The following is a 26,593-nucleotide window of genomic DNA, read 5'->3' on the forward strand; positions in this document are numbered from 1 at the left end:
TACTTACATTGTACACAGTTAGGACTCGGGGTCCATTGAAAACAATTAAAAGATCTCGTTATCGGAGATATTCTTTGAGGTTATACTTACTGCATTGGTAATAAAAAAATAACCATGGTTTACTGTAAAATCTCATTAAACAAAAGAGTATGATATATTTTTAGGATCTTCGGCATTGAGTTTATTCTCATGTAAAGGACTTTTCTTTTGCTTCCCACTTGGGAAAAGAGAATGTGGTGGTGAAGAACCTTCAACAATGGAGCATAAGCAAGTAGTGATTCCAAGCTTAAATGGGAAGCAAAAGAGCTGACCATGTTACAGCTTTTAAAGATGGAAAATATTCCCAACATGCGTAAAGATGAAAGGGGAAATGGATAGTGGGGAAAAATGGATCTTTTATTTTCATTTAGCTTAGAGAAAGAGCATATAATTCACCCACTTAGGGCCTCTTTGGATGCCGCGCGCCGATTTTTTTTTTCATTTTTACAAATAAAATTAGGGGGGTGATAAATCGACTCCCAAATATGATAAATCGACTCCCCATAGCTTTTTGTAGGCCTTAATCTTGCTTAATCTTGCATTTGGTTTGTATTCGCCAAGGCATCAGGATCGTGGTCGTGGGGTCTCCCCCACAATGATCCACCAGATCAACGGTCCCTATTACTTGGACATTGAAATAAGAGAACCAATGGTAATGTCTCCTTCAAATAAAATCCGCATCTTGCAGATTATTCCATGGGACATGCTTCTATAGTTGTGGGCCAAATCATCTGATAAGGGAGATTTCTAGGCATGGCCCAACCAAAGTGAAGATGAAAAGCTTGGATCATCAAACAGAGGCCACCCATCTGTACATTTTCCCATTAGTAATGGATAATATATTACAGGGAATTGATATCCACACACCCTTGTTTGAATAATGGCACTCCAATCTATACATTTTTCCATTTTTCCAATTTTCTTGTGAAGGTTTGTTGCAATTCCCAAGATGCTTTCATTAGCCAATTAGAAAAGTGATTATTATACGTATGGAGTGTCATTATCAAAATATCATTTCCCTATAAAACAGCAGCTCAACTCCTTCACCTGTAGAAAGAAGAACTTCATTATTTCCCTATATAAAAGCAGCTCAACTCCTTCACTAGTAGCAAGAACAAATTCATATCTACTATTTATTTGTCTACATTGTTGAGGAAATGATATTACCACTCCATTATTTTGATAAGGTCAACCCTTTATTAAATACTCATCTGATTGATTGTTGGCAGCTTTCTGGGGATTGTATGGCCTTCAACAAAGAATTACTAAAGTGTAAACAAAGAGAGGGAGAGCCAAACCAAATTTTCTCTTTTAGCTTTTGTGCATTTCAATTCTGGGCAATGATAAAAGGATGAAAAGTCCCTGCATCTGATTAAGAAGGGCCTCATTTAGCTTGCACATTCTCTTTTGCTTTGTGGTTACAATGCTCACCCAAACATTAGATCATTTATTTGGCTGATGGCAATATCAGAGATGGGCGCACTTGCACATAAACACTTTTCTCATATATATATATATATATATATATATATATATATATATATATATATATATATATATATATATATATATATATATATATGGGAAAAGTGAGTATGAGCGGCCCCTCATATAAGCTTATATGAGGTGACGGTTAAAAACATGGTGGGCCCACATTTTTGGCGTGATCCAAGCCATTCATTTGATAGGTCCTGACATAGATAGGGTGTCCACATTAAATCAGCTCCTAAGGATCATCCCAACCCTTCAAACTATGGAGGGAAAAAAAGGGCAGAAACAATGTCTGTCCATTTTCCCCTCCAACTTTGATTGGGTTAGGATGATCCTATAGGGCTATTTTTGGTACACACACTATCCATGGAAGGGCCTTCCAAATGAATGCTTTGGATCCTCCCAAAAATGTGGCCCCCACTATGGTTTGTGCAGCCATGCACAAATAGCTTATATGTGCAGCTGCACACAAACCATTTCCTCTCTCTCTCTCTCTCTCTCTCTCTCTCTCTCTCTCTCTCTCTCTCTCTCTCTCTATATATATATATATATATATATATAACTATTAAAAAAAATTATCCGGTTGTAGCGTCTTTTCCAAAACAAAACGCCGAAACAGCTGAAACACCGAAACGTTCCATTCCAATGACTAAAACGAAATGGCAAACGAAACAAAATCAATAACTAAGTTCAAGAGTGGTATTGAGAATGAGTACTTATTTTAAACACCGGTTCAAGTGTTGTCAAGCTATATGAGGCTTACCAAATATTGTGTTTAAGGAAGTTGGAGGTGGAGTGGCCATGAAATTGAGTCCAACATAGAATCCCATGGCTAAAACTACTGTCATCATGGCAAAAGCTGACACTGCCAATGCCCAATACCTGAAAGGATGATTAGCAACCCGTCAGTCTGGTCAAGCAACAATAATCCATATCCCATTCTACTAAATCCGGAACAAATAAGGCTGACGCGAACAAGAGGAATGACAGGCAATCTTTTCAAAATCCAACTTGCACATTTTTCTTTGAATGAGGGAGATTTATTTTTTCTTTGTGTGTCTGTGTGTGTGTGTGTGTGTGTGTGTGTGTGTGTGAGCTGGGTTTGAACCTCCAACTTTAAGGTTGAAGAACAAAGCCTTGACCAGAGGCTTGTGATGGAGATTCTAGTGGAGAAGAAAAGTATAACCCACTGACCAAGATGGTGAAGGAACACCATCAAATACCAGCACAGGCATACAGCAATCCCTCAACGGGGGAGATGATCAAACACTGCCAAATCAATCCTCACTGTAACGTTGCGAGCAAGCAAATCAGCCTCGCCATTGGAAAAATGGTAAACATGTTGTAATCAAGTCTTGCGGCCATCAATAAATATCCAATATCTCCTCAATCAAATCTGCAAAGCACCACGGGAAACCTTTCTCATCTTTAATCTAACTTGCACATTCTTATTAGTTATTAGTGATGGACACAAACATATATCTTGGTCTAGGACATGTACATAGTTGCCTCACATTTCTGGATTTCTGCATATAGGAGAGAGTCTATACTCTATACAGAGCAGTTAGAAATAGGATAAGGGAAACTGAGGACTTTTGTCAGATAAATATTTCAGTGAAACATTTTATGGAATCAAGATTATCCATTATTTCATTGGAACTATACCGCATAAGATCTCCACCATAGTGGCCTAAGGATAGAGCTACTCTTAGATATCAATCAAAGAGAGGCACAGGGTACATAATGAAAATAGAACAATAGTGGAGGATACACTAAACAATCGTGTTTCCTAATAGCCTCCATTGAAGATGAAGCTGCTTCTTCCCATTTAAGGTAAACTCTTAGTGCCCTCATATTTGTTTTTTCGGTTGTACATAAGCATTTTTTTCATTTCTGTTCAAACTGCTAGTTCTACATGAAAATCTTTTGAATTCAAATATATAATAGGAATAATGTTTTCTCTTCCTGTTCATTGAACAAATATTCATCCAATTGGTCTCTGATTGCAATTATATGTGCAGTCGACCCTTAAGGCTATCATCAGAACATTGTCAAGATATCCCGCGCCAATATACCTGTAAGGTTCTTAACTAATTAACTTGTCTCTTGCAAACATAGGCCTCCTAATTGAAAGGATATCATATACAATATGCTTTTGCAACTCATAATCAAGAATTCTCATTTATAGGCCTTGTCTGTTTGAGATTATGACAACCGATGGTGAGCCTCCATACCGATTATTGGATTTTGAGTCAATAATCAGTTTGAGGGCTCACCATCGGTTATCATAATCTCAAATGAACAGAGCCATAGTCCTGAATCTTTTGACCACCATTGATTACTGTCACGACGATTTTGACTGATGAATGCAGGAATATATGGACACTAGGTTAGTCCTTCCTGTCTACTTCAAATCTCAATACACAATTTTTTACTTTATTCGGGATTTTTGCAGAAACTACATCATATAACATCATACATTCTTAATAGGGAAAATCGGAAGAAGAATGGTAGCTCACAAGACCACCTAAATTAAGGGAAAATCCAATTTCCAATGTAAATTTGGCATGTGGATGAAAGGTTTGACTTTCACCTTCAACAAATATGGTTACTTCCCCAAAATAATGAAAAATTTATCATTTTCTTAATACGCAGGTTAAGTAGATACTCTATGATAAGATTTCTAGCAATATTCAATATATTAAGTATCCAGAGATCACATAGGAGCAGCATAATTCTTCCTCCACATTATCTTTAACAGGCAAAGCACAAGGCAAGGCCTTATTTTTATTCTTGGCTTGGTATGCATGGCCATGCAAATAGATCAGTTCTGCATGAGAGATGTAGATGCAAATGCCACTATTTATAATGCCCAGGAAAAACAGTGGGATTATTCTACATAAAAGGACAGCAGTCTGACTAGGCGACATAGACTGTCAAGATCAATCCCAATGATCAATTTTTGGGTTCCAAATGAAGACACGTGTAATCGAGAAGTTAATCCTGTAGTCCACCATGAGGGGACCCACATGGGGCTTTGTCCATTCTGCATGGCCATCCCATCGGTAAGATAAAGGACTACAGGAAATCAAAGGTTTAGCTTATCTAGGCAGGAGCCTAAACGAATCTTGCTGGGGCTAGGATCAGATGATCAAGGTGGGGTCAATGGAAATGGGTTGGATTTGTGGTCGACGATCAGATCAACAGATCCCATCACATCAACATGGTACGTGGCCCCCAAATACTGTATTATCATTTTTAAAAGGATTAATATCAGCCAAATTTGTACTGGCCATCTGGCATCCACATTGATATGAAGAAAAAACTTCTACAGATCTATCATATAACATTGTTAGCATCAGGAAGTTAGCCTTCTGAGCAGTAAAAGTTCATACGTAATCTCACAAGCATCTCTTATGAGCATGAAAGTTGCCTTAAATTGGTCTCCTGTGAACTGAACTTTGGAAAGTGCCACAGAAGTTTCAAAACAATTTTCGTGGCAGCGTAACTAAAAAGATGAAGAAGATGTAGATATTGCAGCTACAAAACTGACTGGTTTGAACTATGCCAGATTTAAAAATGAACTTTCTAATAAAAACAGCAAAATATCTTATCTGGAAGTGCTATGAAAACAGAAGATGGGACTTTAGAAATGTACAAAACAAGCACAAAATACTGCACTTACTGACCTGCTAGGATAGTAAGTAATTCCTAAATAGTGTAGCCATGGCTCCGGAGTATATGCCTATATCAAGTAAATAGCTGTAACAGATAATGAAGGCAAATCAGTTCTTTCAAAAGAACTAGAACCACAAGAAATACAAACTTGCATGTGGATTTCAATTAAAATGCTCTGCCAAATGAAAATAACAGGTTAAAACTCCATAATTGGGCTATATAGGATACAATAGGCTTCACACCTTCCATTTAAAAAAAAAAGTATGCTTCACACCTTACCCTAATTTGTATACACATTCCTCAGTAAAACAAAAGCAATCACAAGCACTAAGATTTTTTTTTTTAATGGTAATCTCAAGCACTAAGAATTAAACAAAGAAAACAGTAAAACAGATACGCTACACATAATATGAGTTCAATTTCTCACAATTTGTCACTCATGTATTGTGAGAAACAGTAATCACAAAAGAGAGAAAAAGAGAGAAATAATGCACTTCACTAATGAATGATGATGCAGATCATAGTTTCAAATCAAAACTACCTCATGTCATCGTTGACTCGCCCAGGTCGACTCCCATTTACCTTGGCCACGTTTTTCCCTACAAGGTCCAGCAAAACTCCATTGACTTTCCTAAGCTATGGCCGTGTCAACTGAGTACTCGATCGCGCCACACCGTGCCATGCCAACTAGGATTTGCCTTGGCCATGTTTCTACCTGCATCCGCATTTTGAAATACTAATGCAGGTATTTGATATAACTCGATATAACGGACAACCAGCCCACATAAAATGCAAACCATCCAGCTTATTCGTGTTGTTCCCATATTAAAGGTTAAGTGGATTCAAATGCAGAGATGGTTAGGTTTGAGAAGGGTTCTATTTTCACAACCCAGGTTTGTTAGGGCAATGTTAGTGGAAGATTGGTCAAGGAGAAGGTGCATACACACAGTCATATATTTGGCACTTTCTGGATTTTTTTGCTTTTCATTCTGGAAAGATGATGTAACTCACAATTATGATCCCTAATCATTTTTATGCAGTGAATGCAGTAAGTCAGTTCACAATTATAGGCTCTACATTTAGAGGTCGTTCGCCAAATTTTAAGGTCCTTCTCTCAGAAAAAGTATTATCCTACACCTGAAATGGGTATTTTCGCATATGAGCCTCCATATATCCAGACAGGGCAGGCTATCCTACTATATGATCAAAATCATAATATTATACCTTCGTCCAAAGAAATTCAATCACATAAAAAAGCAATAAATTCAATCACAAAAAATGCAAACAAATTGAGTCCTACACTTCTCATAAGAAAGTTTTCTTTTGAAACTGTACCACATTTTTCTGGTTTTGCTAATTGAAACACTATAAAAGGATTGATCTACAGAGAGTTTAAGCAGACTTGTGGTGATGACAGTCATAATGGAACCGACAAAACCATAAAGTTCAAAAGATTTTGGGCCCTGCTCCTCTGATGATACAGCATATCCAGAAACCTTTTCATCTGAATCCAAATCCAAGAGGGAGACGGTTGCCCTCTCTTTTGTTAAACTCAGCATTCTTCTGGGACTGTTAACTGATGAATCTGTCCTTCTTCCCCTCTTTTCAATTCTCAAACAAGAAAAAACTGAATTAGTATGTTTTTTTTAATGACAATGAAGTTCAGGACACCAAAACCAATCTCAACCACTTTGAATTCAAAACACACTTCGATGGAAAAAAAAGAGGCACTATAAATTTTCAAAGAAATGACAATAAGGCCATGTTTGGATTGCAGGAATTTTCTGAAAACGTTTGGAAATTAAACTTTTCCAAAATTTCCTACTTTTTCTCTGTTTGATTACACATGAAAAAAAGTGACTTCAACCGCCCACATTTCAAGTTTTATTTATAATATCTCAATTGAGAAAACGGTTTCTACACACAAGTGTAGATAAGTTATCTACACAGTAGCTTAAAATACAGCGGAGGCCCACATTGTTTGGGTGATCCAAACCAAGGTTGTCAGAGCGGGAATCGAAAACGGGAATCGAAAGCGGGAATCGAAGGCTCCCAGGGAAGAATCCTACTCACGGTCGCCAGAGCGAGAATCGAAAGCGGGAATCGAAACGAGAATCGAAGCGGGAATCGAAGGCTCCCAGGGAAGAATCCTGCTTCCTTGATCCAAACCATTCATTTGTTTGGCACTTCGGCCCTCACATAGCTAGGGTGTGAGCCTAAAAAATCAGCTTCATCAGATCATCCTAACATTTCGAACCGTGGAGGCAAAATATGGACAGATTTGTGAAGGTTTTATACACGTCCATTTTACCTCCACAAATCATAGGGTTGGGATGATCCTATGGAGCTGATTTTTTGTGGACACCCTATCTATGTGAGGGCCAATCAAATGAATTTTTTGCTCCGACTGTTGTAAGTTATGGTACAATCATTGAAGGGTACTGTAGGCTGCGAAGAGTAGAGGAGGCGATTGTGTTGTTAGAGGAGATGAAAAGTATTAGGATAGAAGTAAATGTGATTGTGTATAATCCAATCATAGATGCATTGGCAGAGGCCGGACAATTTAAGGAGGCATCGGGGATGCTCGAGAGAATATCGGTTTACGGGCTTTCGCCTACAATCTCTATGTATAATTCTCTTGTGAAGGGTTTTTGTAAGGCGGGAGATCTCGTCGGGGCAAGCAAGATCCTTAAGATGATGATTGGGACTGTCTTCCAACTGCCACAACATATAACTATTTCTTTAGATTCTTCGCCAAATTTGGAAAGATTGAAGAGGGGATGAATCTGTACACGAAGTTAATCAAATCCGGGAATGAGCCAGATTGACTCACTTACCACTTGATGATAAAGATGTTATGTGAATGTGAGAGATTGGATTTGGCTGTGCAAGTTGTCAAGGAAATGAATGCTAAGGGATGTGATTCAGACCTCGCCACAAGTACAATGCTAGTTCATTTGCTATGTAGAATGCGCAGATTGGAAGATGCTTGTTTCAAATTCGAAGGAATGATCAATAGGGGCGTAGTTCCACAGTACCTCACTTATAAGAAATTGTCGGAGGAACTGAGGAAATCTGGGATGCTTGAAATGGCTCGAAAGCTATCTTGTTTGATGGATGCAATTCCTCATTCCACGAAGTTGCCAAATACTTTTAGTGACAGGCCGTCGGAGTTGAGATCCTCCATAATGTGGAAAGCTGAAGTAATGTCTGACATTCTTAAGACTTGTAGAATCCGAGGGAGCTCATTAAACAAAGGGGTTCCTCGGGGAATGCAGTAGCAAGTGCAAATCGTTTGGTTGAGGATATTCAAAGAAGGGTTCGTGCGACATGAAGCAGCGGTGTCTTTGTGGATTCTTTTTGAAGAAAAACATTATTGTACTTAATGCTGGAATAAAAGGCTTTGAAAGTGCTAAAATTTCCTTTACTTTGGACATTTGAGCTGAGGGTACTTACTCTGCCAAGCGATATTTTATGGGTCCTTGTCACTTAACAATGAAAAAACTCCATTTAGCTTCTTCTTCCTCATATCACATTGGACTTTTTAGCTGGGTCCATTTAGTTTCTTCTTCCTCATATCACATTGGACATTTGAGCTGAGGGAACTTACTCTGCCAGTTGATACTTTCTGGGTCCTTGTCACTTAGCAGCGAACTACTCTGCCAGGAAGACATGAGAGCATTGGCATGACATGATTGAACCTATGCTTTGTTGTTCTCCAAAAATGGCCTTTGCAAAGGTGAAGAAGTCCTTTCACTTTTTGTCTTTTATATGCTTCATTAGAATTGTGCCAGTTCCATCAAAACTTAGTTCCGAGGCTGTTGGAATTGGAATACTTTTTTCATATTTATACGTTACTTGACAGCTTATTCTTCCTGAGCTCTTTTAGGCGGGACTGTATTTTAAACTCTTCAGTTCCTTCTTGTACTTCTGCCCAAGAGTTGTTTTTTCTTCTTTATCAATTGAGTTTCGAGGAGCTAGTTTAAATTCAAAAAAGAAAAAACTTCTTTCTTGTCTGTTGAACTGGTACAATTTATGAACTATTCAGTTTTATGATGGCCTTCTTGTGTGCTTGTGGTTAATCTTTTGATTGTTTTTACTGTGTAATGGATCTAAATGCATATTATCAGGAAGAATTTTCATTCTGTATATGTTTTTTATCATCTTGTCTGAGAAAGTTCTTTCCTATATTCTGAGAATCGAAGCCAATGGAATTTTAAATTTTAGAACTAAGAATAAGAAAATAAGACCAAATCAACCATATTTTAGCATTCTAGGCAGTGCTTCATATGTGGTTGTGAGCCAAAACACTACTGAATCAAATTCCAGTCGACTTGATGTGATGTGATCGAGTACTCAGTGGATGCAGCTGAGTACTATGTTTATGCAGTCATAACTCAGAAGAGTCAAAGGAGTGACTGATATTGTGGGGCAATATATGGACTTAGACAAGAGCACGGCCAAGGTAAAAGGGAGTCGACTTGGGTGAGTCTAAGATTAAGATGGGGAGTTTCAGAACTACGATTCTAAGCCTACATTTCTTCAATTTCTATAACATATTTTGAATTTCTAAGTAGTTAACTTTATAGAGCACCCTGACCAATTAGGTATTGGAAATAATTCAACATTTCTTCAATTTGTGGAACATATTTTGCATTTATATGTAGTGAACTTTATAGAGCACTGACCAATTAGGTATGCAAAATAAGAGAAATTATATGGTATCCAAGCGGACATGCTCGTATTCTCTGGTGAAGGGCTTTTGTAAGGCGGGAGATCTCGTCGGGGCGAGCAAGATCCTTAAGATGATGCTTGGGAGGGGTTGTCTTCCAACTGCCACAACGTATAACTATTTCTTTAGATTCTTCGCCAAATTTGGCAAGATTGAAGAAGGGATGAATCTGTACACGAAGATGATCGAATCTGGGTATGAGCCGGATCGACTCACTTTACACTTGCTGCTAAAGATGTTCTGTGAATGCGAGAGATTGGATTTGGCGGTGCAAGTTGTCAAGGAAATGAATGCTAAGGGATGTGATTCGGACCTCGCCACAAGTACAATGCTGGTTCATTTGCTTTGTAGAATTCGCAGATTGGAAGATGCTTGTTTCAAATTCGAAGGCATGATCAATAGGGGGGTAGTTTCACAGTACCTCACTTATAAGAAATTGTCAGAGGAACTTAGGAAATCTGGGGTGCTTGAAATGGCTCAAAAGGTATCTTGTTTGATGGATGCAATTCCACATTCCACAAAGTTTCCAAATACTTTTAGTGACAGGCCACCGGAATTGAGATCTTCCATAATGCAGAAAGCAAAAGTAATGTCTGACATTCTAAAGACTTGTAGAGATCCGAGGGAACTCGCTAAACAAAGGGGTTCTTCAGGGAATACAGTGGCAAATGCAAATCGTTTGATTGAGGATATTCAAAGAAGAGCTCATGCGACATGAATCGTCGGTGTCTTTGTGGATTCTTTTTGAAGAAAAACATTATTGCACTTAATGCTGAAATAAGAGGCTTAAGAGTGCTAAAAGTTTCTTTTCTCTCCTGTTCCTCATATGATTGGACATTTGTGCCGAGGGAACTTGCTCTGCCAAGTGATATTTTCTGGGTCCTTGTCACTTAGCAGTGAAAAAACTCCATGTAGTTTCTTCTTTTCTTGTATCACATCGGACTTTTGAGCTGAATCATTGGATCCATTGATCTGAACAGCCATTATCCCATTATGAACACCTTCATCGGATGATCTAAGGCTTTGATCTTTGTAGTTTATCTTTTGCATCGGATGTCCATTTGGCATGGGACAAAGATCATGTAGTTTGTGTCATGATTTTCTACAAGATCAACGGTCCCGGCTGCACATATACATCCCTGTGCAGGACTCCAAAAGTAACATGTTATGTTACCATTGATTTTGTCGGTAACATTAAACCCAGTCATTTCTTTCTTTACGGGCGTGTGTTTAGATCTTGGGGAAAGAAAATTATGGGGGGGAATTCCTAGACAAATGTGTATGGGGTTGGTTCTTAATTTCAATTTTCTAGATTTTTAAATTCTACGACATGCATGAATAGTACCAAATTGGAGATAAAACAGATGTGCATGGAGCTCTGTTCTTCTCTTCCACTTGTGCATGTCTTCACATGGTCCCATTAAATGGAACTCCAATCATTCACATCACACTAACATGATAAGAGAAACAATAAGCATCTTGTCAGGGATTTAACCGGGTAGAACTCACCCTTAAAAGCTAGCCGTTAGAGGGAGGGTGCCCATTCCCCTATAACCCCTCCCCATCCATCTCACTTTACCTATCTTTCTACTTGGAATCTCTTGCCAACCCTCACATCGGCTTTCTCCCGAAGCAGCAATTTCACTGTTAGGATCTACCCTTTTTTTTTCTCAAAGCCAATTATTGCCGTTTTCATGGCAAAAAGTTCACCATTGAAATCAATTGATAAGAAATCACCCTACGGGAATGGGATTCCTTGGCAACACATTTCTCTCTAGTTTTCAGTGTATTACCATTGAATCTCAATTCTCAACGCAATCAATATTATACAAAAGAAAATCTATATTATTGTAGTTGCCATGAAACGACTATCAAAAGACACTACAAACAAGAACAATGGCAAAAAACCCAAAAAGAAAAAAAAAATTGAAATTAAATATTAAAAAAAAGAAGAAAAAACAGAAAACACGACATTGAATACAATCAAATGCCTCAACATTTTAAAAAGGGAAGTGATATATCCACCCTTTTGATTACTTGGGACACCCAGCAGCAATGTACGTGGCAATCAGCCCCATTGAATCCTTCTGGCGTGAAGTACATCAACCTCTCTGCAGTCAAATGGTACACTGTCGCTGGGTGTCCCAAGTAACCAAAAGGGGTGGATATATCACTTACTTTAATGCTCCGTTTGGTTGCTCGGGATGGCTCAGAAAGTAGTAGTAGAATATGAAGTCAAAAGAAGTCAAACAGGAGGAGACAAGCATTTTGTTTTGTCTAGAATTACCCCGGAGAATAGTGAAGCAGTGTTTGGTTGCACGGCATATCCTCAGAAAGTAGGAGAATAAGTAGGGGTGTCATTACCAATATAAGGATAGAGGAAAGAGAGAGAAAGAGAGAGAGCATCATTCCGTAGAAAATTCAACCAAAATTTTTTAGTCTTGAAGGATTTGCTTTTAGAGGGGACAAGGAATCCACATAATCATACACGTAATTATTACATGGGAGAAATCCAAGGGAGTCCAATGCTATTTTGGCAACCAAACATGGAATGGCATGCCAAATCCAAACCAAATTCCGACGGCTGCCGAGCTTTTGTGCAACCAAACGAACCATTAAAAAATTAAAAGGAAAAAGAAATCCCGAGGCTCGAAACATCTAAGAAGAAATAAGGAAAGAAAAATATGTCCACCATGATTCTCTATTGGAACACGAAAAAATAGAACCCAAACAAAAATCATCATTTGACGCAACATCTAAATCCTCCATCTCATCCGACCAAAATGGAAAAGGAAAAGAAATTGATCAAAAGAATATAGGAGTCCATATTTGCACAGGTATAGTAGACGTTGCTTTGCTAGCCACAAAAACTAGAAAGCTGAGAAGAACAAAAAAGCATGCTTTTATTAAGTGAGAAAGACGTACGGAAAATGGAGATCTTGAATTTTGGTTCAAAAGAGGAAATGGAAGAAAAACACAAAATCTAAGCATATAAGAAAAAGAAAAGAAACTATGAGCAAAGAAGAGGAGGACCAATCTTGTGCTGGAATAGTGAGATCTTTGAGGAAGAAGGGTAGGGGTGTAAATGGATCTAGACGGTCTGATGAACTATCCAAATCCAAACTTATAGGAACAAGATCTAGACACATGAGTAGAATCCATGGACACATTTCAGATCCATATCATAGGATCTGAAATTATTTACGATTGGATCTAGACAACTAACACAAACCCGTGGGACAGTCCTAAATCTAAGTTTATTATAATATTTTACGAAAATACCCTCAAATTTTTTTTTGTAACTATAAGCATTATTTCGGGAGTATTTTAGTAAAAAAAGGCCATATGCAATTTTTTTCAAATAATTCCTATTTTTAGTATTTCATTATTCATCTCTCAAGTCTCAAGTCACCGCTTTCTCTTCCTTGTCTAACTATTAACACTAAGTCTCTAATCCACTGTGCGGCAACCGCTTGCCACTCACCTCTGCGTAGTATAATTCAAACAAATGTAGAGAATGAGTGAATATATGCTATCATGAATATACTATTTGTTCATCATTTGGTCATTATAGAATTGTATTGTTGTATGATATTATTAACTACACTATATTCTGATATGCAATTCATATTATTTTTATCGTTTACAAGCACTATTTTACTTATTTAGAACTTCAAATTAGACACAGGTAAAGGACTAATTTATGTGAAATTGTATAGGCACACTGATAGTAGACTAAACATTCAAACTTCTTTTAATTAGAATTCTATGTACAGTGCAAGTAGGACCTATTAGGGCACTGATATGGACGGTTCAATTTGAAATGGATCGTGATTGAGACATGGCAAGTAGGATATGAAGAATACTCTGAATCTGATCTGACCGACAAGGGATGATTTGAATGGATCATGACTAAGACATTGGTGGATCCCATCTGAAATAAATTTGTTGACACCCCTAAAGAAGCAGGGAAGAAGTTTCTCCTTAGAAGAGGCGTGTGGAGACGTCGGCAGGAGGACAAAATGTCGTCGTGAAAGATAGGTTTGGTCAGCAGTCAATGAGATAAATGTTGTTCGCTGTCATAACAGGTCATTGGAGAAACTCTAAGCAAGACAAAGTTGCGAGCAATTCATCATGAGAGAATGGCTTGAGAGAAAGGGGTTGCTTTGAGCAAAGTCCCAATTAGGGAGGAAGATGGAGGAGAGGAAGAAGATGGACAGGAAGAATGATGCATGTAGCAAAACTAAATAACAGCCTGATAAATAAGAATTTAATCTTCTTGGAAAAGACAAAATAGGTTCATGTGAGTTTTCTTCTTTCCCTATTTTTTTGTGCAAATTTTTTTCCCAAAATTCTAAAATTTGCATTAAATAAGTTTACCGAACACTAAATTTTCATTTTTAGGGAAACTTTTTTCCAATAAAAAAAATTCCTAGATCCACACACAAGGATTGTTATTATCTGAATATACTTTTAGTTGGATAGTGTCTGTATCCTTCTAGGATAGTGCGAGTGTTCTTCCCGGATAGTTATAATAGCCGGATGCCAATTAGGTCCATTCTTAGGGTAGTGTCACTCTCTTACCAGAGTAGCATGCGCATTATTTTAGGATTGTGTCTGTATTGTTTGACAGTAATGTGTGATTCGATGTCATACGACAACTCACTTGTGCAAATGCTATTTTGGGTATAACTTATGATCTTACTTGGCGAGACATCCATTCATATTTGTTACAGGATCATGCGCCATCTTTGCTCACTCAGATCATCAATCCCACCTTGTTTCATATGAGTTTTGTTTTTGCACTTTTAAAATTAAAAAGGGTTTCTATTTTTTTCCTTTTTTCTGCTAATTCCTATTCAGTTTTACATTCTTCTTTTTTTATTATTATTTTTTTAGTTTTCTATTCTTCTTTGTCATGCTAGATTATTAGGGTTCCTTTCCTTTTTTTTTAATTTCTTTTTCTTCTCTTACTACTCCTTTTCTCCGTCTTCTTTTTCTCCTTTTCTTCGTTCTGGGAACAAAATCTAAAAATAGACAAAAGGAAGAATTAGGACTGCATGCAACTGGGGTCGAGGAGGCCAACCCTAACCCAACCCAAGATAGCATTCCCTCAACTCTAACCCAACCCAACCCGAGGCTCAGGTTGGGGATGGTCAATCCTAACTGAACCCGCCTCTCAATCTCTCAACCCTAACCCAACCCATCTAACCCGAAATTGGGTTGGGTTGAGTCGGGTTGGTTCAAGTTCACCCTAGGCAAAACAGAAAAATACAACGCAAAGAAAATAAATATGAAATTAGAGGACGGAGGTCAGTTTTGGGTTGGGTCGGGTTGCGTGTTGCTAGGGATCTTCGCAGAAGGCATTTCACTGAACTTCGGTCGCATGAGAGTGCAGCCACATAGGCTCAGATTTTGTCTTATTCATGGAATTCATCTGAAGTGGCCGCACTCTCATGCAACAGCCATTCCGCAAAATGCCCTCTACGATGGTCCCTAGAAATCCTTTGCTAATTTCATCTCAAGCTTGACAACTTCTGTTTTGCCAAAATTGCTTGGTAGTTTGTCATGATTTTTATTTTGGAAATGGGATTTGCTAGCGTCCATCGCAAAAGACAAAATATGCTGGAAAGTAAGCCTGTGTGGGTTCACTGACGTGCGACAGACCTTTTGCGAAATGCCTCTTGCAATGGACACTAGCAAATCCCTTTGGAGATTGGGGGTAGAAAAACAAGAGAAAAGTACGGAATGCAGGCTGATGTTTAGAGAAATTACGGATTGCGGGCACCTTTTAAAATAAAAACAAAAAAGGGCTAATCTTCAAAATCGGGTTGGAAAAAGACCCCAATACCCTTCTGACACCATCAGGACCAAGATGGAGTCTCGTATGTTGGTCCTTTTGAAATGATGTCAATCATCCTCGTCTGTTGGTCCATGGTACTTGGACCATTCTGTTTGCAGATTCATTCTTCTTGTATCTGTATTGTGCCGGTGGCGTATCTGCATTATACCGGTGGCGTGTACTATCAATTTTCGGTGGCACACAGTTTTTGTACCGTTGGCGTACCTATGTTGTAACTATTTGTATTGTACACCTATGTAGCGTACCTATTGGAAAGGACGCCATCATTATGAGGCGCTGTTCCAGGAGGCGGTAAAACCTAACCATCACCTTACGTCTATTTATTTGTGCCTTGGGTTCATCTCTGCCATCCCATTCGAATAGTCCCTAACTCTCTTCTCTCAACAATGGCGCAAGACCTCGATCTTTCTACACCAGGGCTCTTTGAGGCTTTAATAGTGGAGGTGGACTCGTTGCCGGAGGCTAAACTCTCAGCCCTTCCTCCTCTGGTGACCGGAAAGAAGCCGAAGAAAGGTTCCTCGAAATCTCGCGCTCCATCCCTGGACACGTGCGAGATGTACTGCAAAAAGCACCTTCGAGCCTTTGCTGGAAAATTCCAACGATCGATGAGATGCGCCAAGACTCGGGGTCTGGAGTTTGCCACCGAGTTCCTCCAACTGGGGAATGAGGTGTGTGACCTCCAGATGAAGGTCGCGCTCCTGGAGGAAGAGAACGCGGTTCTGAAGGCCTGGCTCGAAGCCTCATCGGTGGGTGCTAGCCCTTCACAGGCGGAGGTTCCTCCTGAGGCACACCTTGCCGAGTGATTTCCTTCACTCGGATTCGTCGGACCCGGATCTCGTTATCGAGGAGGCGAGAAGTCATTCTCTGCAATTCTTCCCTAAGGATCCGGATCTCGTTATCAAGGAGGCGAGAAGTCCTTCTCTGCAACTCTTCCCTAAGGATCCGGAAACACCTTTTTGCCAGTTGTATAGGAGTTTCAGTCGCTACACTATCAACCTTCTTTTTTGTGTTTACTTTTATTTTTGTTTCATAGAATTTGGCCTTCAAGCCCCAGTACGTAATTAAGCCCCACTGTATATGATTGATTAATCAATACAAATCTTAAATTGTTATGTTCAAGTCATGTAGGCCCAATCCATCTGATATGAACTTGTGGTTACATTACATTACATTAATACAAATCTTAAATTGTTATGTTCATGTCCACGATTATCCACTGAATAATTATTCGGTAAAAAACCAAACCAGATTCAATACCTGGATACATGTAGATAGACATTAGAAGAAATAGATTAACTGGGTAAATTTAACAAAAGGTACGCCACCGGAATTTAGTTACGCCACCGGAATTTATGGTACGCCACCAGAATTTTTGTTGCGCCACCTGAACATATGGTACGCCACCGGAATATACGGTACGCCACCGTTATTAATGGCACGCCACCGAAATGAATATTCTATATCATTAAGAGTATCTTCCATATCGAGTGGTGATCAATGGATGTTACCGGTTGTGTATGGTCCGGCGAGGGCTAGAGAAAGACATGCCCTATGGGCGGAGTTACATTCAATCAGAAATGGTTGGGCAGGAGCGTGGATTCTAGGCGGGGATTTTAATACCATTAGGTTTCCCCATGAAAAGAATCGGATTGGGTCCATCACTACTAGTATGCGTAGATTTTCTGACTTCATCAATAATTGCGAGCTTGTTGATTTGCCTCTGGAGGGATCCCGCTTCACTTGGACCAATAATCAGGACAGGGTGATTCAATCGAGAATAGATCGTGTTCTTATATCAAGAGAATGGGAGGAGTCATATCGGAATATTTTCCAGCGTGCCTTGCCTTGGCCGATATCTGATCATAACTCGATATTTTCCAACGTGCCTTGTGTCACGGGGAAACAGTTCAGGACACAACCGGTATTAAAATCCATCCCGTCTCGTCTCGTTGCGTCGTAGAAATGCATTGTTTATAGCACCTTTGGTCGCCACTCGCCGCTAAGCTGGTTAGTTGGCCAAACTCTATAGGAGGAGTTGACCCCGTGACTTGCTGACTCCTCCCCCGTTAGGCCCAGCAGGTGTGGGCATGAGCCTTGGTGGCTTGCTCATGGGTTGCAAGAGGACTTGCTTGTGCATCTGTTGCACACAGTAGGAAATCATACTTCAACAAGTAGGCGTGCCCTAAGGGAGCTTTGGGTGCGGACTGCGCGCTATCCATAGGGATGCTCCAGTTTCTTTGGTCGAGGATGGGGGCCAAAGACAGTGTATGTTGGGTTGGGTTCCCACATGCATTGCGCGTACAGACCGGTGCTAGGGGCTACGTATACTGTTTGCCCTTCAGCACTGTGGTACGTCTGGTGGGTAGGCCATTCTCTAGGTCTTTCATCGGTTCGTGCCGGGGCGACTTCGGTTGCCCTCGCGAGGTGTACACCTTGCGGATCAGTTCATGGGGCATCTTGCTCCTTGGATGACCAAGCCCCAGCGCTTGGCGGATTGGTACGTGGCATCGTCATGCCTCGTACTCGATGGACTTTGCATTAGGCCCCAAGGCCTTATGTTCGATGTACTCGTGATGCAGGCTGATCATGAGTGTGGGTATCTAGAAGCGCATGCCAAGATCTGAGCCAAGTAGCCTGTTGAACAGCTTAGAGTTTGTGTGCTCATTCGAAGCATCAAGGGGTGTTGACGTGTAGGGCCCTTAAAGCCTTGCACGATTGAAGGCTTGCCCTAGCATTTGTGCGTGTTGGGGCGCCGCACGGGTTATTCCGCTGCTAGAATATTTGGCCCGTGACAGTTGGTATCAGAGCAGAATGTCCAAGCTATGAATTCAGAGTGTGCTTTGAGAGTTGGTGCCAGATGGTATCAAGTGCCAGATCAGAGCAGGTTGTGAATCAAGAGTTTTCAAGGAGCTATGATACAGTTGGTGTCTGTGCTGGCATAGTTGCAGGAAGTTGCGATGTTTGCAGCTATGATTAGTGCATCTCTAGTGCATGTTGCTTTGCACAAAGGAACGGGAAATGCTTTCTGTTGTGGCGGAGTTGGAAAGAGCTTGAATGTTAGCACACCAAGTTGGAAGTGCTAAGTTGCGGATGTCTTTGAATCTAACACTTTGAAAGTCCATTAGTCAGCCGAAGATAAGCTGAAATTGCGTGGGTATGTTCCTTTCGGGGGACTCTCCCTTATTCTACTTGAGTCGCGCAACAGAGGCACGATGGCTTGGAAAGATTAGTACCATCAGCGAACAGGTTGGCATCTTTCAATGACCCACCGATGTGTGAGATCGGAAGTGGCAGTTGGGGAGTTGTGAATGCTCCGTTGCAGTGTTGGCTAAGCATTGATGTGTTAGCATATGGCCTTAAGGGCTTGCTATGAAAAAAGGGTTGGCTGCTGGCATAAGCCTTCCCCTATCAGATGAGGTGTTGAACGTGTCGGCACCAAAGCGCTCATCGAAGTGAATTTGCTTGCTCAGTGTGATGGCATAACCAGTTTGACGAATTAGCAGACATGCTCAGGATGAAGGGCTGGTCAATGACTGAAGAACTTTTATGGCAGTTCACAATTATAATCGAGCATGCGTGATGCTCTTCTCAAAAAGACCTTGGAACGAACGCCAAGGCCGCTTAGATTTGATAATGGGTTTGCTGTGCTGATATGAGACAATGTGGTGAGCTCAGATGGCATATGGGCAGACTGTGTTGGTATGGGTCGACATGGTATGTTTGTGTGTTTCTTGCTGCTTTAGAATCTCTTTGTTTGTCGAAATTGAAAGGACAGCTCAATCTGAATGATGGAATATTTGGGTGGTTAGCAGTGTGAGTACTAGCCGCAAGTGCCCAAGGAGACCATTTGTGGCATAAGGGTTGATTATTCAAATCAAGTTCTATAGTGTTGAACAAGAGCAGGCAAGACTAAGCGTCGCGTTGATTGATCCCAACAAGGGATTCTTGGCCTCAGGAGGAGGCGAGACCGATGTGGTGGTCTCTTTGCTTGGGAGTGCTTGTGTACTCCGTGGTTGGCTTGCACTTTGCGGGTGGCAAGTGCTGCACTTGGCCGAAAGTGAGGCAGGTGTTGTGCCAGAAGTGGTGGCACGTTCAGGGAGAGACGAAGCGGTGCAAGTTGGCCATTTCGGAAGACCACTCCAGAGGAAGCTCGAGTGTAGCTAAGGAGGAACTTGAGAGTTGCTTGAGGGAAGGATTCAAGTTTGGTCGCTCTGCCCTTATGGAGCTTGGTGGAGTGCTCAGAACCATCATCACCGGTTGTAGGTGAGCCAAAACCTTCCATACCGAAAGTGATGGCACGCTATCCGGTTGTAGGTGAGCCAAAACCTTCCGTGCCGAAAGTGTTGGCACGTTATCCGGTTGTAGGTGAGCCAAAACCTTCCGTGCCGAAAGTGATGGCACGTTGTCCGGTTGTAGGTGAGCCAAAACCTTCTATGCCGAAAGTTATGGCGTGTTATCCGGTTGTAGGTGAACCAAAACCTTCCGTGGTGAAAGTGATGGCACGTTATCCGGTTGTAGGTGAGCCAAAACCTTCCGTGCCGAAAGTGATGGCACGTTATCCGATTGTAGGTGAGCCAAAACCTTCCGTGCTGAAAGTGATGGCACGCTACCCGGTTGTAAGTGAACCAAAACCTTCCGTGCCGAAAGTGGTGGCACGTCATCCGGTTGTAGGTGAGCCATAACCTTCCGTGCCGAAAGTGATGGCACGTCATCCACAGCGTTTGTAGGCATCGTCAGAAAACCTTCGCCTAGTTTGATGGAGTCCGAGAAAACCAACGTTGTTGAAGATAACTCCAGCAGAGCTATAGTGCAGTGATTGGCAGAACTTGAGGCAGTGTGGTATGCAGTAGAAGTCAGAATACGCTGATTGTCGAAGTACCGGTGGCAGCTGTTTTCAAGATTGAGAAGTCATTGTTATTGTGGAACTGAGCTTCACAGAGCGTTCAGTGTCGACGAGAGCGTCGACGTTATCAGGTGGAGGAGTGTCACGGGGAAACAGTTCAGGACACAACCGGTATTAAAATCCATCCCGTCTCGTCTCGTTGCGTCTTGGAAATGCATTGTTTATAGCACCTTTGGTCGCCACTCGCCGCTAAGCTGGTTGGTTGGCCAAACTCTATAGGAGAAGTTGACCCCGTGACTTACTGACTCCTCCCCCGTTAGGCCCAGCAGGTGTGGGCAGGAGCCTTGGTGGCTTGCTCATGGGTTGCAAGAGGACTTGCTTGTGCATCTGTTGCACACAGTAGGAAACCATACTTCAACTCGTAGGCATGCCCTAAGGGAGCTTTGGGTGCGGACTGCGAGCTATCCATAGGGATGCTCCAGTTTCTTTGGTCCAGGATGGGGGCCAAAGACAGTGTATGTTGGGTTGGGTTCCCACATGCATTGCGCGTACGGACCGGTGCTGGAGGCTACGTATACTGTTTGCCCTTCAGCACTGCGGTACGTCTGGTGGGTAGGCCATTCTCTAGGTCTTTCATCGGTTCGGGCCGGGGCGACTTCGGTTGCCCTCGCGAGGTGTACACCTTGCGGATCAGTCCGTGGGGCATCTTGCTCCTTGGATGACCAAGCCCCAGCACATGGCGGATTGGTGCGTGGCATCGTCATGCCTCGTACTCGATGGACTTTGCATTAGGCCCCAAGGCCTTATGTTCGATGTACTCGTGATGTAGGCTGATCATGAGTGTGGGTATCTAGAAGCGCATGCCAAGATCTGAGCCAAGTAGCCTGTTGAACAGCTTAGAGTTTGTGTGCTCATTCGAAGCATCAAGGGGTGTTGGCATGTAGGGCCTTTAAAGCCTTGCACGATTGAAGGCTTGCCCTAGCATTTGTGCGTGTTAGGGCGCCGCACGGGTTATTCCGCTGCTAGAATATTTGGCCCGTGACACTTGCCTCGGCCGATATCTGACCATAACTCGATACTTTTGGAATTGTTCGAGTCTCCTGCTGGTCCTGTCCCCTTCAAGCTGGATATGGCTTTGTGTGAGAATCAAACTTTCGATGGGAAAGTAGCGGATTGGTGGAATGCGGGGTGTTTCAATGGATGGAGGGTTTTGTATTCTGTAAGAAACTCAGATTTCTGAAGGAAAAGATTAAAGTTGGGGCGTCTCAGGAGCATCATGCCAAGGAGTTCCGGAAAGAGGAGATCCTTTCGGGGTTGGAGCAGTTATAGAGTCGTGAATCGAATGGCTCTATTGATGAGGCTGATCGTCAAAAAAGGGCGGAATTATTGGTGGAATTCGAGGAAATCATTCGAAGGGAGGAGATATCTTGGAGACAAAAATCGCGCGTGACTTGGCTGAAGGAAGGGAATAAAAATGCCAAGTTCTTTCATAGGATGGCAAACGCTTGGCGAAGGGGAATTCCATCAATTGTTTGTTGATTGATGGTAGTTTGTTTGAGGGAAAGAGAAGTATATCCAATTCCAATTTGGACTTCTACACGAAATTATACATTTCTTCTGCCGATTGGAGACCGACGCTGGGGGGTGTGGTGTTTAACCGAATCTGTGAAAATACCCGTGATGGGCTGGAAAAGGACTTTACCATGGAAGAAATCGAGTTGGCTCTGCACTCGCTAAAGAAGGATAAGGCCCCAGGGTCGGACGGTTTTCCGATTGGATTCTATATTCGATATTGGGATTTGTTTAAATCGGAGGTATGGCGTTTTTTTACCGCGTTCCATCTGAGTGGCGTTCTAAACAAAGAAGTTAACACAACTTTCATTATTCTTATCCCGAAGAAAGAGGGGGCTATTGAGCTAAACTACTTTCGTCCGATTAGCCTTGTGCATAGTTTGTATAAACTGCTAGCGAAGGTGTTAGCGAGAAGCATGAGTATTGTTATGGATCAGGTTATATCGAAGTTTAAGGGGGCTTCTGTGCATAGGAGACAGATTTTGGATGGGGTCTTAATAGCTAATGAAGTCCTTGATTCTATGAAGAGGAAGGGCGAGAGTGGAATTGTAGCTAGAATTGATATGGAAAATGCCTATGATCATGTTGAATGGGGAGTGCTGGATTATATTTTGGAGAGAATGGGTTTCGGAGCGAAATGGCGAACTTGGATAAGGGGGTGCGTTTCCCGAACTTGGATAAGGGGGTGCGTTTCATCGGCTTCTTTCTCTATCCTGGTGAATGGTTCTCCCTGTGGTTTTTTCAGAAGTTCTCGTGGTCTTCGGCAAGGTGATCCACTGTCCCCCTACTTGTTCATCGTGATTGTTGAAGCTCTCAGTAAACTGATTTCTTTGGCTGAAAGAAAAGGGTTATCGAAGGGTCTCTTGGCAAGTAAGGATTCTTCCCCTATTTCTCATCTTCAGTTCGCAGATGATACTTTGGTGCTGTTACGGGAGGGGCATCAATTTATGGGGAACTTGAAGAGGCTTTTCCGCTGGTTTGAAATGGTGACGGGGCTTAAAATCAATTTATCGAAGAGTGTAATAGCCAGAATAAATCTGTCACCTGAGAATGTGATGGGACATGCAAATATTCTAGGCTGCTCCGTAAGTTCCTTTCCAATAACCTATCTGGGGTTGCCGTTGGGCTTTGGTGTTCCGAAAGTAGGAATGTGGGATTCCATAATTGAAAGAATTGAGAGAAAGTTAGCCACCTGGAAGAAGAGATACCTATCTTTTGGAGGGAGGATCACCATTATCAAAGCGGCTTTAGCCAATATGCTGGTTTATTATATGTCAATGTTTAAAATTCCTATAAAGGTGGCGTCTCGGATAGAAAAAATCCAACGTAACTTTCTTTGGGAAGGTAGCGAGGGGGAAAAGAAAAGGCTGAGGCATTTATTAAAGTGGTCAACGGTGTGCCAATCTAAGAAAAATGGGGGCCTCAGGATAGGGAAGATCAGATTACGTAACAAATCCTTAATGGGAAAATGGTTATGGAGATTTGGGACTGAGAAGGATGCCTTATGGCATGGTATTATTGGGGATAAATACAGGCGAGGATGGGGTGATTGGGTATGCGGTGCCCCCTCGGGGAGAAAAGGTTCAGGGGCTTGGCGTTCCATTCACTCGGTGTGGGATCAGTTTAGCAGACACGTCAGGTTCAAGGTGGGAATCGAAGATTCTGTGCGGTTCTTGTCTGATATATGTCTTGGTGAGACAACTCTTCGCGATGCTTATCCTACTCTTTATAGAATCGCATCGGACCGCGATGCTAAAATATCAGACTACTTGACCCGCAATCCTGACATTGATGAGTGCTTCTAGGATATTCGATTGAGCAGAAATCTCAAGGATAACGAGATTGATAGCTTCACGGCGCTCCTAGAGTCCTTGGCTAACGCTTATCTGTCTGTTAATGTGAAAGATGCGTGGATCTGGACCCCGGATTCTGAGGGATCCCTTTCAGTGAAATCTTTTTTTCAAAAGCTGGACGAGGGTCCATCCAATACCACTCGGTGGCGGAATTTTTGGAAATCACATATCCCTCCACGTATTGCGGCGTTTGCTTGGGCGGTCTCACACCGTTGTATAAATACATGTGAGAGATTACAGAGAAGGCAGGTTCACCTAATTAGCTGGTGCGTTTTATGCCGAAAGAACTCGGAGTCTCTGGATCACGTTCTTCTATTGTGTCCTTTCTCGTTATCTATCTGGATGGACATAATGAGATTTTGTGGAATGGCCTGGGTAGCTTTTAATAGTATTTCAGAAATTATGAAGAGTTGGGGTGGAGCTTACAAGGGTTGTATAGGCGAAGCAATGTGGTCCTCTGTTCCCTATGCCATTATTTGGTTTATTTGGCTTGAAAGGAACAATAGAGTTTTTAATGGCAAATCCAGGGCGGCCTCTCATATCTCTCTTACCAACAAGATTGCCATCATCCAGTGGGCTAAATGCAAGGGGGAACTCTCTTATTCAGTTGATCAGGTATTACGTAAGGGCCTAATTGTGTTCTCTGAAAGCAAAGTAGCACGCTCCATATGTCATAGATGGAGTGCTCCTCCGACCGGATATTTTAAATTAAATTTTGACGGGAGCTCACTGGGGAACCCAGGCCTGGGCGGAATTGGGGGTGTTGTGCGGGAGGCGAATGGCGTCACTATCATGACTTACTCAGGGCCGGCTGGATTTTGTGATGCCTATGAGGCGGAGGCAAAATCCTTGCTATTCGGTTTGAGGTGGTTCAAGTCTCATAATAGGGTCCTTTGATTGTGGAAGGGGACTCCACAAATGTCATTGCATGGGCTGGGAACAAACGCGCTGGGCCATGGCGGTTAGCGAATTCAGTGGAAGAGATGAGGGATCTTATTCGAGACCTCTGACCTTCATTAAGGCACAGGAGACGGACGGCGAATTCCATGGCGGACATATTAGCAAACGAGGGTGCAATACGTCCGAATATGGAGATACCTTTTAACGAAGCCATGGGGGTTTTTTGAATTGTCTTTGTTTTTGTATACCACAGGGACAGCTTGTCCCATGTGTTTATATGTACAGTTATACATATGAAATGAAATAGTTACCTTCCAAAAAAAAAAATGGCACACCACCGAAATATACGGTAGAGATGATAAGAAAGAGTTCGAATGAATAAAATGGTGGATAACACTAAAAGACGCCACCGTTCCAATTCGATGTCCAAGTGTCATGTATCCGACATGCATATTGGCGACAGACAAGATTTCAACGAACCCAAATGAGTCTGGGTTCAAAGGAAAATTTGAAATGCAAACCAAACAAATGTCAAGAAAGGCGCCACCATCCTATCGGTTCAATCCACAATCAATCAGTCAAACCAAAAGAATCCTCGTGTAGTGCGTCAGCGGGTAATTATGGCGCCAACATAGCGTACCGGTGGCGTATATACCTTATATCGGTGGCGTACCTATGGCGAATTAATGCCTGATTGGAAAGGGCACCATATTATGATGTGCCGTTCCAGGAGGCGGTAAGCCCGAACCGTCGCCAACTTATTTATGTCTATAGATGTAAGTTGGGTTCTTCTCTCCCATCCCACTCGAACCATCTGCAACTACTGCAAGCTTGTAACTCCCTTCTCTCAACAATGGTTGGAGAACCATCCGAAAGAAATTACGACATCTCCTTCCCGCCATGATTTCCTTTAGTTGATGTGGAAGCTTTACTAGACAGTAAATACCTCCGGCAGTACTTTGGACCGCCGGTGGCGAAGAGGACACGCCGGTCGAAACCTCTCTTCAAGGAATCCAGTTCCAATCCCCCTCCCCTTCCTCCCCCTCCCCCTCCTCCGATGAGCAGGGTCGCCACCCTCGAGGATGGCTCCCAGGTTGTCCCAAGGTGGAGGTTTAGATTGTATATGAACTTTTTATAAATATGGACTTTTGTTTGTTTGAATATTGAATATAAATCTGAACTTTTTGGTAAATTATTTCATGTGTGTTGGTATTCCATGTATGTTGTTTGAATATAAATATGAACTGTTATTCCATGTGTGTTGGTATAAAAATAGCGCCGGCGTTTTCAACAGAGCGCCGGCGTCTTTTGGGCCGTCAAGTTAGAAATTAAAAAACGCCGGCGACTTACTTGATAATTTTAATATTTGAATTAATTACGGTGGCGTTAAAATAGGGATTTGAATCAAAGGTTGTTCTGTTTTGTCTTCTTTTCATTATATTAACTCTTCACATGCTCTCCCAAAGAATTGGTACCGTTTAGTGAAACTCTCTTCATGTAATAGCAAAATATTACTACGAATGACAATGTACGATGAATGATCAATGGTAGAAATAGGCATGTACATTTACAATGTTGGATGATCTGTTTCTCTTAATTACAATAGGGCGGCGGGAAAATCG

General features: G+C 41.7%; 2 protein-coding genes across 11 annotated transcripts in view; one reads left to right on the forward strand and one right to left on the reverse strand.

Moving 5' to 3' along the window:
- Window positions 1-826: 826 nt before the first annotated feature.
- LOC143855157 (uncharacterized) overlaps window positions 827-26,593 on the reverse strand; it is a 30,984-nt gene continuing 5,217 nt past the window's right edge. For 8 of the 10 annotated variants that reach the window (XM_077365373.1, XM_077365375.1, XM_077365366.1 and 5 more), the window contains 3 exons: window positions 5,220-5,292; window positions 2,294-2,412; window positions 1,088-1,407 (listed from right to left, as the gene is read on the reverse strand). In XM_077365373.1, coding sequence (XP_077221488.1) covers window positions 5,276-5,292 — 17 coding nt within the window. In that variant the 3' untranslated portion in view covers window positions 1,088-1,407; window positions 2,294-2,412; window positions 5,220-5,275. The other 2 variants (XM_077365368.1, XM_077365367.1) reach the window with 2 other exon arrangements.
- Window positions 6,063-10,658, forward strand: LOC143854752 (uncharacterized). Its single transcript, XM_077364858.1, has 3 exons — window positions 6,063-6,101; window positions 7,588-7,866; window positions 9,978-10,658. The coding sequence occupies exons 1-3, from the start codon at window positions 6,063-6,065 to the stop codon at window positions 10,656-10,658; spliced, it is 999 nt and encodes a 332-aa protein (XP_077220973.1).

Source organism: Tasmannia lanceolata, unplaced genomic scaffold, assembly GCF_043159265.1.
Source record: "Tasmannia lanceolata isolate RefF3 unplaced genomic scaffold, GAP_Taslan_0.1 ptg000020l, whole genome shotgun sequence".
NCBI classification, from domain to species: domain Eukaryota; kingdom Viridiplantae; phylum Streptophyta; class Magnoliopsida; order Canellales; family Winteraceae; genus Tasmannia; species Tasmannia lanceolata.

Excerpts from the sequence above, each read along its gene's own strand:
- LOC143854752 (XM_077364858.1), top strand. The coding sequence starts at position 6,063 with ATGGTTAGGTTTGAGAAGGGTTCTATTTTCACAACCCAG. Across the intron at positions 6,102-7,587 it reads GTTCTATTTTCACAACCCAG|GGCCAATCAAATGAATTTTT; the intron begins GTTTGTTAGGGC and ends TATCTATGTGAG. Across the intron at positions 7,867-9,977 it reads TTGTGAAGGGTTTTTGTAAG|GCGGGAGATCTCGTCGGGGC; the intron begins GCGGGAGATCTC and ends GGCTTTTGTAAG.